Genomic DNA, 17338 nt, shown 5'->3' on the forward strand with positions numbered 1-17338 from the left:
AATTAAGTCAAAACAAACTCAAACTCATACTAATAGCACCAACTTGGGAAAGACAACCTTGGTACACAACACTACTAGACCTCTCAGTAGTGCCGCATGTCAAACTACCAAACAGACCAGATCTGTTAACTCAACACAAACAACAGATCTGACATCCAAATCCAGCATCGCTGAATCTAGCAATTTGGCTCCTTAAGTCTTAGAATTCGGACACTTAGACCTTACACAGGAATGTATGGAGGTCATAAAACAAGCTAGGAAACCAACCACTAGACATTGCTATGCAAATAAGTGGAAAAGATTTGTTTATTATTGCCATAATAATCAAATCCAGCCATTACACGCATCTGCTAAACACATTGTAAGCTACTTACTACATTTGCAAAAGTCAAAGCTAGCTTTTTCATCCATTAAAATACATCTTATCGCAATTTCAGCTTACCTGCAAATTACACACTCAACTTCACTATTTAGGATACCAGTCATAAAAGCCTTTATGGAAGGCCTAAAGAGAATTATACCACCAAGAACACCACCAGTTCCTTCATGGAACCTCAACATTGTCTTAACACGACTCAGGGGGCCACCTTTTGAGCCCATGCACTCATGTGAAATGCAATATTTAACATGGAAAGTTGCATTTCTAATTGCCATCACATCTCTAAGAAGAGTAAGTGAAATCCAAGCATTTACCATACAAGAACCATTTATTCAAATACACAAGCATACAGTAGTTCTACGGACAAATCCAAAATTTTTACCAAAAGTCATATCACCGTTCCATTTGAATCAAACAGTAGAACTACCAGTGTTCTTCCCACAACCAGATTCTGTAGCTGAGAGAGCACTACATACATTAGACATCAAAAGAGCGTTAATGTACTACATTGACAGAACCAAACAAATTCGGAAAACAAAACAATTATTTGTTGCTTTCCAAAAATCTCATTCAGGAAATCCAATTTCTAAACAAGGCATTGCTAGATGGATAGTTAAATGCATTCAAACCCGTTATCTCAAAGCAAAGAGACAACTGCCTATTACACCAAAGGCACACTCGACTAGAAAGAAGGGTGCTACTATGGCCTTTCTAGGAAACATTCCAGTGACTGAGATATGTAAGGCAGCCACATGGTCTATGCCTCATACGTTTACCAAGCACTATTGTGTGGATGTGTTAACAGCACAACAAGCCACAGTAGGCCAGGCAGTACTACGAACTTTGTTTCAAACAACTTCAACTCCTACAGGCTGAACCACCGCTTTTGGGGAGATAACTGCTTACTAGTCTATGCAAAGCATGTGTATCTGCAGCTACACATGCCATCGAACGAAAAATGTCACTTACCCAGTGTACATCTGTTCGTGGCATGAGACGCTGCAGATTCACATGCGCCCACCCGCCTCCCCAGGAGCCTGTAGCCGTTTCAAAGTTGATCTTGAACATTTGTAAATTTGTAAATATATCACCTTAAAATACATTATGTACATACATGTTTACTCCATTGCATTGGCACTATTACTGTAATACACAACTCCTACCTCACCCTCTGCGGGGAAAACAATCTAAGATGGAGTCGACGCTCATGCGCAATGGAGCCGAAAGGGGAGGAGTCCCTCGATCTCGTGACTCGAAAATACTGCTTCGAAGAAAAACAACTTGTAACACTCCTACCCCAATACTAGATGGCGGGATGTGCAAAGCATGTGAATCTGCAGCGTCTCATGCCACGAACAGATGTACACTGGGTAAGTGACATTTTCCATATATATATATATATATATATATATATATATATATATATATATATATATATATATGTTCAATGGCATGTGTAGCTGCAGATACACATGCTGTGCACTGTTCCTGCCATCTAGTGTTGGGCTCGGAGTGTTACAAGTTGTTTTTCTTCAAAGAATCTTTTTGAGTCACGGAACCGAGTGACTCCTCCCTTTCGGCTCCATTGTGCATGGGCATCGACTCCATCTTAGATAGTTTTCTTTCCGCCATCGTGTTCGGACGTGTTCCTCTTCGCTCCTGGTATTCGATTCGGTAAAAGACTAAATTCACTGAAAATCGCCGGTATTGTTTTTGATCGCGAAACATCTTACAACGACACCGGCGAAACACACCTTCGGTGGCCCTTCGGGCTCCCGTGCCCAGGCAGGGCCTGGTCGGCCCGACCGCAGAAAACGTCAAAGCCTAATGGACCGGACCCTGTTCCGATTCTGCCCACAGTGCCACGCCAAGTATCCCTACACGGACCAATACCAGGTCTGTAATCTGTGTTTGTCGCCGGACCACCGGGAGGATACTTGTGAGGCCTGCAGGTCCTTTCGATCGTCGAGGAAGAGGAGATGGCCATCTCCCTCCAAGGTTCCGATTCGGATGACTCCGACGCAGACCGACCACACACAGGAGGCCACCACGTGAGTATGCCTGCCCCGACCCAAGTCCAGAGTCAGTCCAAAACAAAAGTAAAGGCCTCGGGGACGCCACTGCCGGAAGGCCACGGCTCAACCCACAAGAAATCTAGCGGTGACCAAGTGACAACTTCGGCACCGAAAAAGGTCAAACCCGTGCCGAAGTTTTCGAACTCGAGCCAAGAAACTGTGTCAGAGAAACCATGGCATCGACTCGTCGAGTCGAAGCCTTGAAAGAGTCTTTCGAAGCCGAGGCCTACTGTCAGCATGGGCATTTCGGTGCCGAAAAAAACTGCTTCGGAGCCGAAAAAAGCCTCGTACACCGAGGAACATGGACTCTCAAAACAACTAAAAGAGAGACACAGATTTGAGGAGGAACTTCACCAAATGGAGGAGTTTGATGAAACACAGGCAAGGATACAGATTCATAATGTTAGAAATGGGTTTTTTGGTTGGCAGTCAGGTTACCCTCTGTCCAAGCAAGAACCCTCACTCTAGTCAGGGTAAGTCACACACAATCCAAATTATCCTGTGCCCACCCTCTGGTAGCTTGGCACGAGCAGTCAGTCTTAACTTAGAAGGCAATGTGTAAAGTATTTGTGCAATAAATCATACAATGACACAATATAGCACCACAAAAATACACCACACAGTGTTTAGAAAAATATGTAATACTTATCTGGATATTTGTAGGTCAAAATGATAAAAGATGCAATAAGAAATTGTAGAGATATCACTGAAAAGTGATATAAAGTCTCTTAAGTCTTTAAAAAGCCAACAAAGTCTCTTTCAAGCACAAAGTACCTGGTTTAAAGTGGAAAATCTCCGCAAAGGGCCGCAAAGGAGGAGATACGTGGAAAAATGGTGTGTGCGTTGGTTTCGCCCCTTCAGACACGGACTTGCGTCGTTATTTTTCACGCGGGGAAGTCGTGCGTCGTTTTCCGGTGCGCAGACAGTCTCCTTCTGTGGTTCACGGGATTACCAGATGTCCCAGGGTCTGTGCGTGGAATCCTAGGCTTATTATCCGGCTGCGCGTCGTTCCGGTGGGCTGTGCGTGGAATCTTCTCCCTCACAGCAGGCATCGCGTCGATTTCCTCTCTGAAGTCGGGCGGCGTTGTCCAGACGAAGCCGTGCATCGAATTTCCGGTCGCACTGCAGGCGTCGCGTTGAGTGGCGTCTATCCGGATCGGCGTGCGGTGAATTTTTCACAAGGCGTCCAGTTGAAAAAGAGAAGTCTTTTTGGTCCTGAGACTTCAGGGAACAGGAGGCAAGCTCTATCCAAGCCCTTGGAGAGCACTTCAGCAGCAAGGCAAGAGTTCAGCAAGGCAGCAGGGCAACAGCAAGGCAGCAGTCCTTTGTAGAAAGCAGTTAGGTGAGTCCTTTAGGCAGCCAGGCAGTTCTTCTTGGCAGGATGCAGGTTCTGGTTCAGGTTTCTTCTCCAGCAAGTGTCTGAGGTGGTAGGGCAGAGGCCCTGTTTTATACTAAAATGTGCCTTTGAAGTGGGGGAGACTTCAAAGAGTGGCTAAGAAATGCACCAGGTCCCCTTTCAGTTCAATCCTGTCTGCCAGGGTCCCAGTAGTGGGTGTGGCAGTCCTTTGTGTGAGGGCAGGCCCTCCACCCTCCCAGCCCAGGAAGACCCATTAAAAATGCATATGTATGCAAGTGAGGCTGAGTACCCTGTGTTTGGGGTGTGTCTGAGTGAAAGCACACGGAGCTGTCAACTAAACCTAGCCAGACATGGATTGAAAGGCACAGAAAGATCTAAGTGCAGAGAAATGCTCACTTTCTAAAAGTGGCATTTCTAAAATAGTAATATTAAATCCAACTTCACCAGTCAGCAGGATTTTGTATTACTATTCTGGCCATACTAAATATGACCTTCCTACTCCTTTCAGATCAGCAGCTACCACTTCAACAATGTATGAGGGTAGCCCCAATGTTAGCCTATGAAGGGAGCAGGCCTCACAGTAGTGCAAAAACGAATTTAGGAGTTTTACACTACCAGGACATATAAAGTACACAGGTACATGTCCTGCCTTTTACCCACATAGCACCCTGCTCTAGGGGTTACTTAGGGCACACATTAGGGGTCACTTATATGTAGAAAAAGGGGAGTTTTAGGCTTGGCAAGTACTTTTAAATGCCAAGTCGAAGTGGCAGTGAAACTGCACACACAGGCCTTGCGATGGCAGGCCTGAGACAAGGTTAAGGGGCTACTTAAGTGGGTGGCACAACCAGTGCTGCAGGTCCACTAGTAGCATTTAATCTACAGGCCCTAGGCACATGTAGTGCACTCTACTAGGGTCTTACAAGTAAATCAAATAGCCAATCATGGATAAACCAATCAACAGTACAATTTACACAGAGAGCATATGTACTTTAGCACTGGTTAGCAGTGGTAAAGTGCCCAGAGTTCAAAAGCCAACAACAACAGGTCAGAGAAATAGGAGCAAGGAAGCAAACAGTTTGGGGATGACCCTGTCAAAAAGGCCAGGTCCAACCCATAAGGATACTGGGAAGATCCAAATGGCACCTCCGCTCAAATTCAAAAGGAAACTGGCTTTCCAAGGTGGGTCAGACACTGAGCAGCCAAAGGCTAAAGTGCCCGGAGAAAAATCTCCATCATGCCAATTTTCCCCAGAACTTTCTCCTCCGCATTCTCCACAAAGAACAATTTCACCTATTGCCACACCCATTGCACAGTCACCCACACACACTGTGCAATCACAAGAAGATACAGACCCCTCGGACCTCTACGATCCCCCTGTGCCGGACAATAGCCCGGATTGCTATCCTTCGAAACCCTCTCCAACCAAAGATAGCACCTCATACACTCAAGTCTTGGCTAGGGCTGCTGCATTCCACAATGTGAGCATGCACACAGATCCATTGGAGGACGACTTTCTCTTTAATACTTTGTCCACTACGCATGCTTCCTATCAAAGTCTTTTAATGCTCCCAGGCATGCTTAAACATGCCCAACAAATTTTTCAGGCGCGCGTGAAAGGAAGACCCATTACACCACGAGTGGAAAAGAAATACAAGCCACCACCGTCAGACCCAGTGTTCATCACACAGCAGCTGCCCCCAGACTCAGTAGTAGTTGGAGCTGCGAGTAAAAGAGCCAACTCGCAGTCATCTGGAGATGCACCACCTCCAGATAAGGAGAGTAAGAAGTTCGACGCGGCAGGAACAAGAGTAGCGTCACAAGCTGCCAATCAGTGGCGCATAGCAAACTCTCCAGCCCTTCTCGCACGATATGACCGAGCTCATTGGGACGAGATGAGCGATATCATCCAACATCTCCCCAAGGAATACCTGAAAAGAGCTCAGCAAGTGGTAGAGGAAGGACTAGCGAAATATCTAATAACCAAATCCGATCAGCATTAGATTCTGCAGACACTGCCGCAAGAACAGTGAACACTGCTGTGACAATTAGACGCCATGCTTGGCGGAGATCCTCAGGTTTCAAACCGTAGATTCAACAGGTTGTCCTCAACATGCCATTCAATCAGCAACAGCCATTTGACACAACAACTGGAGACGGCCATTGAAAAAATGATAAAGTACACAGATACGGCCAAAGCAATGGGAGCGCTCTACTCGTCCCAATACAGAGGGACTTTTAAAAAAACGCGATATAGGGGAGGTTTTAGACCACAGTCATCAGAAACATCCACCTCTCAACCAAAACCCACCTACCAATCACAATATCAGAGAGGGGGGTTTCGCGGGTCCTTCACGGGACAATTCCCAAGGTCCAGGGGAAAATTCCAAAGCACAAAGCAGGCCACTCATACCAAGCAGTGACTTGCCCATCACCCTTCCCCAACACACATCACCGGTAGGAGGAAGACTGGAAATGTTCCACAATCAATGGTCAAACATAACAACGGACACATGGGTTCAATCAATTATCCAACATGGTTACTGCATAGAATTTACACATTTTCCTCAAGATATTCCACCAAGAGCCCCAAAACTGTAGTTGCAACATCTAACACTGTTACAAACAGAGGTGCAGGCACCATTGACAAAACAAGCCATAGAACTAGTACCTCATCAACAAAAAGGAACAGGGGTCTATTCCCTGTACTTCCTTATTCCCAAAAAGGACAAAACACTTAGACCAATTTTAGATCTCTGGACTCTCAACCTATTCATCAAATCAGAACACTTTCACATGGTGACACTACAAGATGTAGTCCCATTACTAAAACAGGGAGAATACATGTCAACACTGGATTTAAAAGATTCGTATTTTCATATACCCAGCCATCCATCTCACAGAAAATACCTCAGATTTGTTATACAAGGAAAACATTACCAATTCAAGGTATTACCCTTCGGGATAACAACAGCCCCCAGAGTATTTACAAAATGCCTTGCCGTGGTAGCAGCATACATAAGGAGACGACACATGCATGTATTCCCATATCACTACGATTAGCTAATAAAGGCCAACACTCAACAGCAGTGTCAAAACCACACACGTTACGTAATAGATACCCTAAACACACTAGGGTTTTCAACAAATTACCAAAAATCACACTTGCAACCATCCCAAATTCAACAATACTTGGGAGCTACACTCAAAAAGCGATCGCAAGTCCAAGTCCACAAAGGGTACAATCATTCCACACCATGGTACCAAAAATACAACCAAATCAGCATTACACAGTCAGATTTGTGATGAAACTCCTAGGCATGATGGCATCATGCATCGCAATTGTCCCAAACGCAAGGTTACACATGCGGGCCTTACAGCAGTGGCTTGCAACACAATGGTCGCAGGCACATGGTCAACTCCAAGATCTAGTGTTGGTAGACCGCCAAACACACTATTTGCTTCAGTGGTGGAACCCTATAAATTTAAACAAAGGGCGACCTTTTCAAGAGCCTGTGCCTCACGCCATTTTCACAAAAGACGCATCAATGATTGGGTGGGGAGCACACCTCAACAATCACAATGTACAAGGACAGTGGGACAACCAGCAAAAGCAGCTACACATAAATCACTTAGAGCTGCTAGCAGTCTTTCTAGCTCTGAAAGCGTTTCAACCTCTTCTAGCTCACATACACATTCTTGTCAAAAGAGACAATATGACAACAATGTATTACTTAAACAAACAGGGGGGAACACACTCATCACAACTCTGCCTCCTAGCACAAAAGATTTGGCATTGGGCAATTCACTACAATATTCGCCTAAAAGCGCAATACATCCCAGGCATTCACAATCAATTAGCAGACAATCTCGGTCGAGATCACCAACAAACTCACGATTGGGAAATATACCCCCAGATACTACAAAAATACTTTTGCCAGTGGGGGACACCAGACATAGATCTGTTTGCCACAAATCAAAACGCAAAATGCCAAAACTTTGCATCCAGATACCCACACCCTCAGTCCAAGGGCAATGCTCTATGGATCAATTGGTCAGGGATATTTGCTTACGCTTTTCCCCTTCATTCCTTTTCTAGTCAACAAACTCCGTCAAAACAAACTCAAACTAATACTCATAGCACCAACGTGGGCACGCCAACCGTGGTACACCACACTGTTGGACCTCTCAGTAGTACCTCACATCAAACTTCCAAACAGTCCAGACCTGTTAACACACCACAAACAACAGATCAGACACCCCAATCCAGCAATGCTCAATCTAGCAATCTGGCTCCTGAAGTCTTAGAGTTTGGATATCTAAATCTTCCAAACGAGTGTATGGAAGTCATTAAACAGACAAGAAAACCTACCACCAGGCATTGCTATGCTAATAAATGGAAAAGATTTGTTTTCTACTGCCAAGCAAAACACATCATACCGTTAGATGCATCCATACAGGACATCGTAGACTATTTACTACACTTACAAAAAGCAAATCTTGTTTTTTCATCCATCGAATTACACCTCACTGCAATTTCGGCTTACTTGCAAATGAAACACACAAAAGCACTATTTAGAATACCAGTCATTAAAACTTCATGGAAGGACTAAAGCAGATCATACCCCCAAGAACTCCACCAGTACCTTCATGGAACCTTAATATTGTACTTACACGACTCATGGGTTCACCTTTCGAACCCATGCATTCTTGTCAAATCCAATTCTTAACTTGGAAAGTGGCGTTTCTCGTAGCTATCACTTCACTACGAAGAGTTAGTGAAATACAGGGTTTCACTATTGAGGAACCCTTTATACAATTGCACAAACATAGTGGTTCACCGCACAAATTCAAAATTTCTACCAAAAGTAATTTCAACGTTTCATTTAAACCAAATAGTGGAACTCCCAGTGTTCTTCCCACAGGCAGGCTCAGTAGCAGAAAGAGCACTGCATACATTAGACATAAAAAGAGCTCTAATGTACTATATCGACAGAAAAAAAACATTTTGTAAAACTAAACAATTGTTAGTCGCATTCCAAAAACCCCATGCTGGTAACCCTATATCCAAACAAGGCATAGCCAGATGGATAGTTAAATGCATACAAACTTGTTACCTAAAAGCTAAAAGAGAACTACTCATTACACAAAAGGCTCACTCCACTAGAAAGATAGGAGCAACAATGGCCTTTCTGGGTAACATACCAATGACAGAGACTTGTAAGGCAGCCACTTGGTCCACACCTCATACTTTTACCAAACACTACTGTGTAGATGTGTTAGCAACACAACAAGCCACAGTGGGACAGGCTGTACTAAGAACATTATTTCAAACATCTTCAACTCCTACAGGCTGACCACTGCTTTTGGGAGGATTACTGCTTTGTAGTCTATGCACAGCATGTGTATCTGCAGCTACACATGCCATCAAACGGAAAATGTCACTTACCCAGTGTACATCTGTTCGTGGCATGTTCCGCTGCAGATTCACATGCGCCCTCCTACCTCCCCGGGAGCCTGTGGCCGTTTAAGTTGTAATTTGAAATTGTATATATGTAAATAAGCATTCCTTTAGCACAAACTATGTACACACATATCTATTCCATTGCATGGACATCTTTACTATTCTCATTCTACCACTCCTACCTTACCCTCTGTGGGAAAACAATCTAAGATGGACTCGATGCCCATGCGCAATGGAGCCGAAAGGGAGGAGTCACTCGGTCCCATGACTCGAAAAGACTTCTTCGAAGAAAAACAACTTGTAACACTCCGAGCCCAACACTAGATGGCAGGAACAGTGCACAGCATGTGAATCTGCAGCGGAACATGCCACAAACAGATGAACAATGGGTAAGTGACATTTTCCATATATATATATATATATATATACTCCAAACCAATATCCTTTGCAGCATTACAAAAGTGGCTTTTCAAATTTCGATTTCTGTGAATTCCTACAAATCAAAGCAAAAGTGACTAAGCTACTCATGCAAACAGACGGGCATGCTGTATCCAAGATCTATAAATCACTCAATAATGCCACTCTCCATCGAAATTCCCCCCACTAAACAAATTGTCTTCTTATTTTTCCCTCTAACGACTCACCACTTCCTGCCAATGAAACTAGGTTGACAATTTGCTCATGACTGCTTCAAAAGCAAATTAATCCCTTCCCTGCTACAAAGTTATTTGCTTCTCACTTCCTCTATTGGACCCCTGCTAAACTTTTCAAACTAAAGCTTAAAGATATTGACATTTGCTGGGCCTATAACTCATCGCCTGGCTATGAGGAACACATGTTCTTTTCATTCCCCTGCTTTTCTTTCTTTTGGGTGGACATCTCTATAAAATTGTAAAAAAATTCCAATGTCAACATTCCACTTAACTTCCTGCCAATAACCTTTGGCTCACACTCAGCCATGCCACCTATCGAACTCCCAGATTCAGGCCTTGCTCTACTATACCTGTTACTCACTAATGCCCTTAAAGTCATACTGATTGACTGGAAATCCGATAACAATGACACTTTCCACACACAGTGAGTGTGGGTCATTTATCTTAGAAGCACACATATCAAATCGATTGACAAAAGCAATCTTATTACACCGCAGCATGTATAGGAAACACTAGATGTCTTCATTTACAACTTGTGTCCATGGTAACGGAGCTCTCTGACCCGGCCATACTGCCATAGGTTCCATTAACCACCACAAGCGTGGCAGATTATCAGCAGCTCACATGGCACCCTCCCCTGCTATCTACTCACCTACTTCTTTTTAGTGCTCTTTTAGTTATGTAATTCTGTGTCAGTTGTTTCCTTAACTAGGATCCAGCTGCTTTACTGTTGGTTTCCAGAATTAGTTTGATCCCAATAGTCCTTAACAGCGACCACACCATGTTTAGTCCCAATGACCTATCTCAATGTTATCTGCATAAGATTCCCTGACATAAACTTTGACTAAATTGTTGCCATTTTGTTATTGCTGTGCTTCTTGAACTCTTCAGGTCTCAATGTATCAATATTTTGTAGTTGTTATGCTTTTATTGTTTTACTTAAAATGCTAATAAAATATTTAGATCTAAAAGAAAAAGACTAGGGTGATGAGGGAGACCTTGATTTATTAATTAGAGGTCCAACAGGAATAAATGAATTCCTGTCTCATCACTAAATTACTAGATACCTCCATTAGACAAGAGCAAATCTCGACTGCAGCTTTACTCGCATTTGGTTTCTATATCAGATATTACTAGTCCCTTTGAACGTGAACAGATGTGTTTATATAATTTTTACTACGCTACTGTTCAACCCATTCTCTGTTATAAGTACTATCTATATGATTGGGATTCAAATATACACTACAATTTGCTTTTTTTATTTATGTATGTTCTAGCAATCTACTTTACTCATTCTACTGTTTGAATTTACTGTCAGTTTAATGTGCTTCACGCCATGCAAAACCTCAAATAAAAATAGAGATATCAACATTTATGATCACATGCGGGCGTAGCACTAAAAGACTAGGTACCAGCTGATCCTGATTAGACCAATGATTTTTGGGTCTCTACATTATCTGAAAAACATAACCATGACAAATTAATTTTAAGACAGACCCCTAAAGTTTACGGCAGTACCCTTGACCATATTAGTGCACACAAGCTCAATTGTTCATCTGATCCTTTTAAAAAGAGCATTGCCGGTTGGAGCCTGAGTTGATAGTTGGACTCCACTGACGAGTGACTGTGCTGACTTTGTCCCTAACAGACACCAGGCACCATGGTAACTAAGCCTTTACCACTAGGACAAGGACTGGGCAATGTAGACTTCCCTAGGTGGGATCCTTGTTGTTAGGTTTATGTTTTTTGAGGGATTACTTATTTTAGGGTGTGATCCCCTATTCTTCTGGCCTTAGTATAAGTGTGGTACTAGGTTATTCCATGACCAAAGTGGAATACTGAGTCCCCACATCAGCATAATTTACTGACACTTCAGACTATTTTCCTGGAAAGACTAAAGGCCTAAGTGTACAGAAGATCAGAAGCAACACAAACCAAGCCCCATGGGATAACTTTGAGATGTTTTCAAAGGTACAAGGTCAATATAAAGCCACTGGGCACCAGTTGCTGCACGAGTCTCTTAAAAATGGTATCACCAGGCTACAGCACCACCAGACTACAACGAGAGGGCAAAGCATTCACTTTTAACATTTGACTCTCCCTGGGTAAGAGGCTGTGCAATCAAAGCCCACTCCTGACAAAGTCATAGGACCAGATACTCAAACAGTCTGCACAAGCAGAATTCCCTTAACAGTTCTGAATGACGACGTATTTTCCACTCCTGGAAAAACAAGCTTTCTCTAAGCTTTGCTTTAGTGCTGATCTATTAGCTTTGCCAGTGTTTTTTGTATGCATTGCGGCATTGCACTCAAGAAGGTGCTGTATCTGCCAACATCTGTGCAGGGCAAATCTGTTTTCTGTATCCATTGGCTCCTGTTAGACTTGTCCCTTTAATGTCTACTTCAAACATTATACATATTCATGAATGAAAGAATGTTTTACTGTGTGTCAGACAGCCAGAAGTCAGACATCTGGTCCACATGGCCTGAATAATATGTTTGGGGTGAACAAGAAGATTAAGGACATGAGGAGACAAAATGACGAGGAGCATGCCCAGTGGCCACACCTCCATTAGAGTGGTGGAATGTCCACCACTCCCTACCCTCCTTACCCCCCCCCCTTCATCCCACCCTCCCTCCCACCCCCCCCCCCCCAAAAAAAAAAACAGTTGCGAGCGCAGCAAATGTAAAAAATAAATTGGAAAGAAAATTATTTTATTGCCATTTTATTTTTCACTGGGTGAGCCAAGCAGGAGGGCAGGACCATTGCTGATGATTTGCAGCAGCAGGAAGGAGCAGTGTGAGATTGGTGGCCAATCCAAGTGCACATGTCGGTTTGACCAGCTGTATTGCGACGGCCATCCTGACATGCGCTCTTGAAACCTCTCCAACCCAAGCCATGTTAAACAGCTGGATGGAGAGCAGACACAGGCCCTCAGGCTCTTCAACTAAAGTTGTTTTGCTTCCTGGACCTAGCACCTGGATACCCTCATAGATGATTAGCACACTGTATAACTCTTGATTGATTGATTGACTAAAGGAGCGCTGAGCCAGCTCACTCCAGCCAATCCTGGTGCTTCTCTCATGCTGGTTAATATTATCAGCAGCATTAAAGCAGCTTCTGGATTGGTATGGGGATTTGGCTCTGGGGTCCATGGACTAGAGAACAACACAGGACCGTAGGACGCGCAGCCAGTGGATAAGTAAAATTTTATTTTTACATTTCGGACCTTTGGCTTCTTCACTCACTGGCAGACACTGTAGGAAACTTGCACTGCCCTCAGCCTCAGCCTCAGCTCCAGAACTCTCAATCGTGGTCTGTTATAAACACTGTTTATAACGAACTATGATAAAGAGAGTTGGTGTTAAGCTTAAGGGCCTTGCAGGTTTCTCACAGTGCCTGTCAGTGGGTCAAAATATTCGCCCCACCACTTTCAAATGTTAGCAGCCACCTCTGAGCATATTTGTAACAGAGTGGTTTGTACTTGCAGAGTGGCAAAGTGCTAATGTTGCTAAAAGAAGGCAAAGAGTATATATTAGTACGCAGACCTTTTGATTTGAAACACCCATAAGAGAGCATATATATGTGTTGAGGTTAAAGGGAAAATGTCAAAATTAAATTACCCAATAAGAGAAACCACTTTTGAAGAAAAACACACTACAGACCTCAATGTACATAGACAAGAGTAACCTCTTTTGTGCTACACCTTCTGTTGTGCTACAACAGCGTATTTAAGCTTAATTCTTTTTTTTCAAGACAGATTGCTACCAGTGTGAGCGAGGGCCCAATGACAGTGTTTGAGGAGCTGCTGGGCCCTTGTAAAATAAAAGTAATAAAAAGAAAAAAAGAAAAAAATGAAAAAATCTATAATTAGATACTGACATGAGCTTAAAAATACCCTTGGTAAACCTGCTATGAAACCCAAAATAAAGTTCAAAGTTGCCAAAAGACCCAACAGAAATGAAATGACCATCCGATTTTTAAAGTTATGTTTCTTTTTATGCTCTCAAGTAGTGTCCATGTTGGGAAGCTGCATGGGGTAGCGATCCGATTTTCTGTCACCAATGCCCGGTGAGAAATGGGCAGAAGCATTTGACTGTACACCCAGTAACTACTGGTTAATACTGCAATAGTAGGTGTATAGCTTGTAACTTCACCCTAGATGTCCTCTAGGCGATAATTGTCCTCTACCTGAAATCATCTTGTCACTGAACAAATTTTCGGGTGAGTGTGGCGCATCAACATGCGTTGTGGAACCCAAAATGGGGATTGAGGATTCGAGTAGTAAATGACCAAGACAAGTGACTGACCAGATCTCAGAGCTGATGGCAGTGGCAAAGGTGATTCTCTTGTATAATTGGGGAGGCCAGCCTCATGTCTCCAGGGCAATTCGAATCCATTGAGGCAGTTCCATGCAGGACCTTCAGCAACTAGGCTTTGGCAGATCTGTGTGATAGATTATTTCCTCATGTTGAGGAAACTCAAGCAGGAAGGTAACGTCTTCCTTTCTCCACAGCTTCCAGCAAGACATCCATACATGGGCGTCACAAACTTAGTACCACTCCAGAGGAAGAATAGGGACCCTGCAGTAGTCCTTCTCTGTCTTGGGATTCTCTTGTGCACCAATGTGTAGGTCCTGCTCAGTTGCAGAGCTGAAAGGTGAGAGAAGGGAGGCGCATGCCAGTGTAATTGACTCATAACCAGGTAATGCTGCCCTGTCTAAAGCAGTTTGGGCAGGCTCAAATGAATGTGGAATAACTCCCTAAATGGAGATCTCAATAAGAAGGGGGGCGGTAGCTTTAACTCTGGTCAGAGAACAGTGATTCCATCAAGGAGCTAGTGTGACACCACCTCCAACTAATAGAAATGCAGCAGTTACAGCCCATGTCCAATGACATTGTGGCATTATTCATTGTTTCGGTCATGGTGCAGGAGTCACATCTGGTGTCAGTCAGAGTATGACTATGCTTGTATAGCAGAGACACCTATAGACCGGTCATTGTCCATGATCATTGATTGATCCCTGAGGAACATAGTCTATCTTTTGTCCGCTAATCACTTTGGGCATGTTGTAACAGTGTTATTCTCAATTGAAGTCTCAGGCTATTGAGCTACATAGGGGAAATACCTGCACAGTCAACTGACATCCATAAATGAGAGTGAGCCCTCATGTTTTCAGAAACAATCTTATGTCAAACCCATGCGCTTACCTGCCTTTTTTTTCCTCAGCAGAAGATGGTAACCTCTTCCCGAGAGAATTCAGGCATCCAACAAGGTTATGAAACCTCGAACAGAACCAGGCATAGTTCTATGCCGTCCAGCACAGCCTCCTCCGACAGTCACATGTCTCAACTAGTTCAAGAGTTCAGAACCCTGCAGTTTACAGATACTCCCAGCCTGGATGTTGGTGAGTGCTGACCCCAGGTGAAAGATTTGTTATTTTGCCACCATCAGAGAAAAGACCTCTAGGGGATGTCTGGAGGATTGAATAGCAGGTTGGTACCTCTGAAAGGTTAGTATTGTTGGGCCAGACCTAGGTACAAGGCTAATTTGTGACATACTGATCTCTCCCAGTCCTAATAGTCATTCAGGTGCACAGACCTAAATTGTGTACTTATTAAGTCTCAATCTCTCCCTTCCCTTGGACTCTTTTTCATAGGTTTTGTGGATAGAATGGGTGTGAGTCCTGTGCTCTACCACTCTAGTTGGTAAAGATTTAAAGGGTTTATTTGGCAAATTAGTTAATCCAGCACTGTGAAAGAGCATGCTGGTTTTTTTTTAATCGAAGAAACATGTTGGGATGGGAATGTCACCTACATGGTAAATGGACTTTTACCCTGCTCTGAACAACTAGTATTGTGATATTTTGTTTCCCCCTGCCAACATGCTAATCTGGCCTGTGCCCAGAGGCCTCTGCCTGCTAATTTGAGGTAGAGAACCTTATCTATGACTTGGAGGATTGCACCAAGTACGCCTTTGTTCTAGGTATAGATCTGCCCGTGTCCTTCACAAATCACTTAAAGAGGTGGTGGCAGTATAGAGAGTTTTTGTGGATCTTTACTATGACTGTATATTTTTCTCTGTCAGGAGAGATTGCAGTCTACTCACCCTTCTTGTTTAAAGTTTTTCTGCCATGTGAACCACAGACCTTGCAATGACAACCTATGTATATCAAATGTGTATTTGTGCAGTGGATGTGTAGCACGTACATGGTAGTAGGACTGTATGTGGTTAGAGTCTTAAGTACTGGAGCCAGTAGGATCCATTTTGGATGGCCCTTTGGTTAGCATGGCACAAGATGGAGAGCGGAGACAGCTTCCCCAGGCAGTACAAATGCATTGACTGCAGTAATGTGGCTAGACAGTGGAAACACAGACACTGAAGTGGTGGTGGATGAAGACGGGGTGATAAAGATATTCAACAAGGTCCTTGTTAGCAGGCTGAAGAACAGTCTGTCCTGAGCACTGCCATTTGGTCGATTGTAAGGGTGAGGAGCGGGACTGCAGTTTGTGTTGTTCAGTGTGTCTTTCTCGGATTACTGTATCTGATAGAGAGATCTAGTTCCTTACCTTAGAATTTCCCCAGGCGTCAGTCTGGATCCAGAGATTTTTCTCGAGCAGTACCGATGCGCGCCATTAGGTGGCATCCATTGGCTCCGGTGTCCGCACCTGATATGATGTCACAGGTCCTAGATAGGTACCACCCCGGAGCGCTGACGTTCGTTTTTAGGGTAAGCGTACGACCTATTGCATACTTTTAAATATACTTCTTCTGTGAGATTCCAGCTATTTAATTTGTTAGTTTCAGTGTCATTTAAAAATCCTTGCTTGCTATTGGTCAGCCATGCCTCTTTGTCCCTCTTTCTGTGTGTGGGAGCAGGGGACCAACTACTGTATAATTACGCTAATAAAACAAGTGGCAGCGGGTTGCACAAGGAAAATGCACCTGACTCCTATCACCTGTTATATATTCAGCACAAAAAAGTTTCAGATCCCATTTTTATGGTAATGTGTACACTCATCACAGCACCTGCCACCAAGATGCTATCCTTAAAAAAAGAACTTTATAGTATATATATTTCGATGGTGCACCACTTGCAGTCTAGCTAAAAAAAAGTCCAATCACTCTGTCGTCTCATTGTTGTCTTCTCTTTATTCTTCTTTTCTTTAAAACACTTCATAGCAGCATCAGGCAACGCGTTTCGTCCTCAACACAGGACTTCTTCAGGGCTGTAATACGATAAATGTAATAACCTAACATTGGGAACCCACATAAATATATGTTCTAACTAATCACCTTCAACTAACAACGTAACATGCAGATAAGGGACACCCACAATCCATATAATCAAATTTAAAAATCAAACGTTGGATATATAACAAACATATTATTATACAACTTCCACATATT

General features: G+C 43.4%; 1 protein-coding gene across 5 annotated transcripts in view; it reads left to right on the forward strand.

Moving 5' to 3' along the window:
* The window catches only part of RIPK3 (receptor interacting serine/threonine kinase 3), a 382452-nt gene that overhangs the window by 275421 nt on the left and 89693 nt on the right, over positions 1-17338 (forward strand). For 3 of the 5 annotated variants that reach the window (XM_069238287.1, XM_069238288.1, XM_069238290.1), the window contains one exon: positions 15158-15335. The exons of 1 other annotated variant lie outside the window; for it this stretch is intronic. In XM_069238287.1, coding sequence (XP_069094388.1) covers positions 15158-15335 — 178 coding nt within the window. The remainder of the gene's footprint in view (positions 1-15157; positions 15336-17338) is intronic. One more of the 5 variants, XM_069238289.1, reaches the window with a different exon arrangement.

The sequence above is a fragment of the Pleurodeles waltl genome, chromosome 6, assembly GCF_031143425.1.
Source record: "Pleurodeles waltl isolate 20211129_DDA chromosome 6, aPleWal1.hap1.20221129, whole genome shotgun sequence".
Classification (NCBI taxonomy): Eukaryota; Metazoa; Chordata; class Amphibia; order Caudata; family Salamandridae; genus Pleurodeles; species Pleurodeles waltl.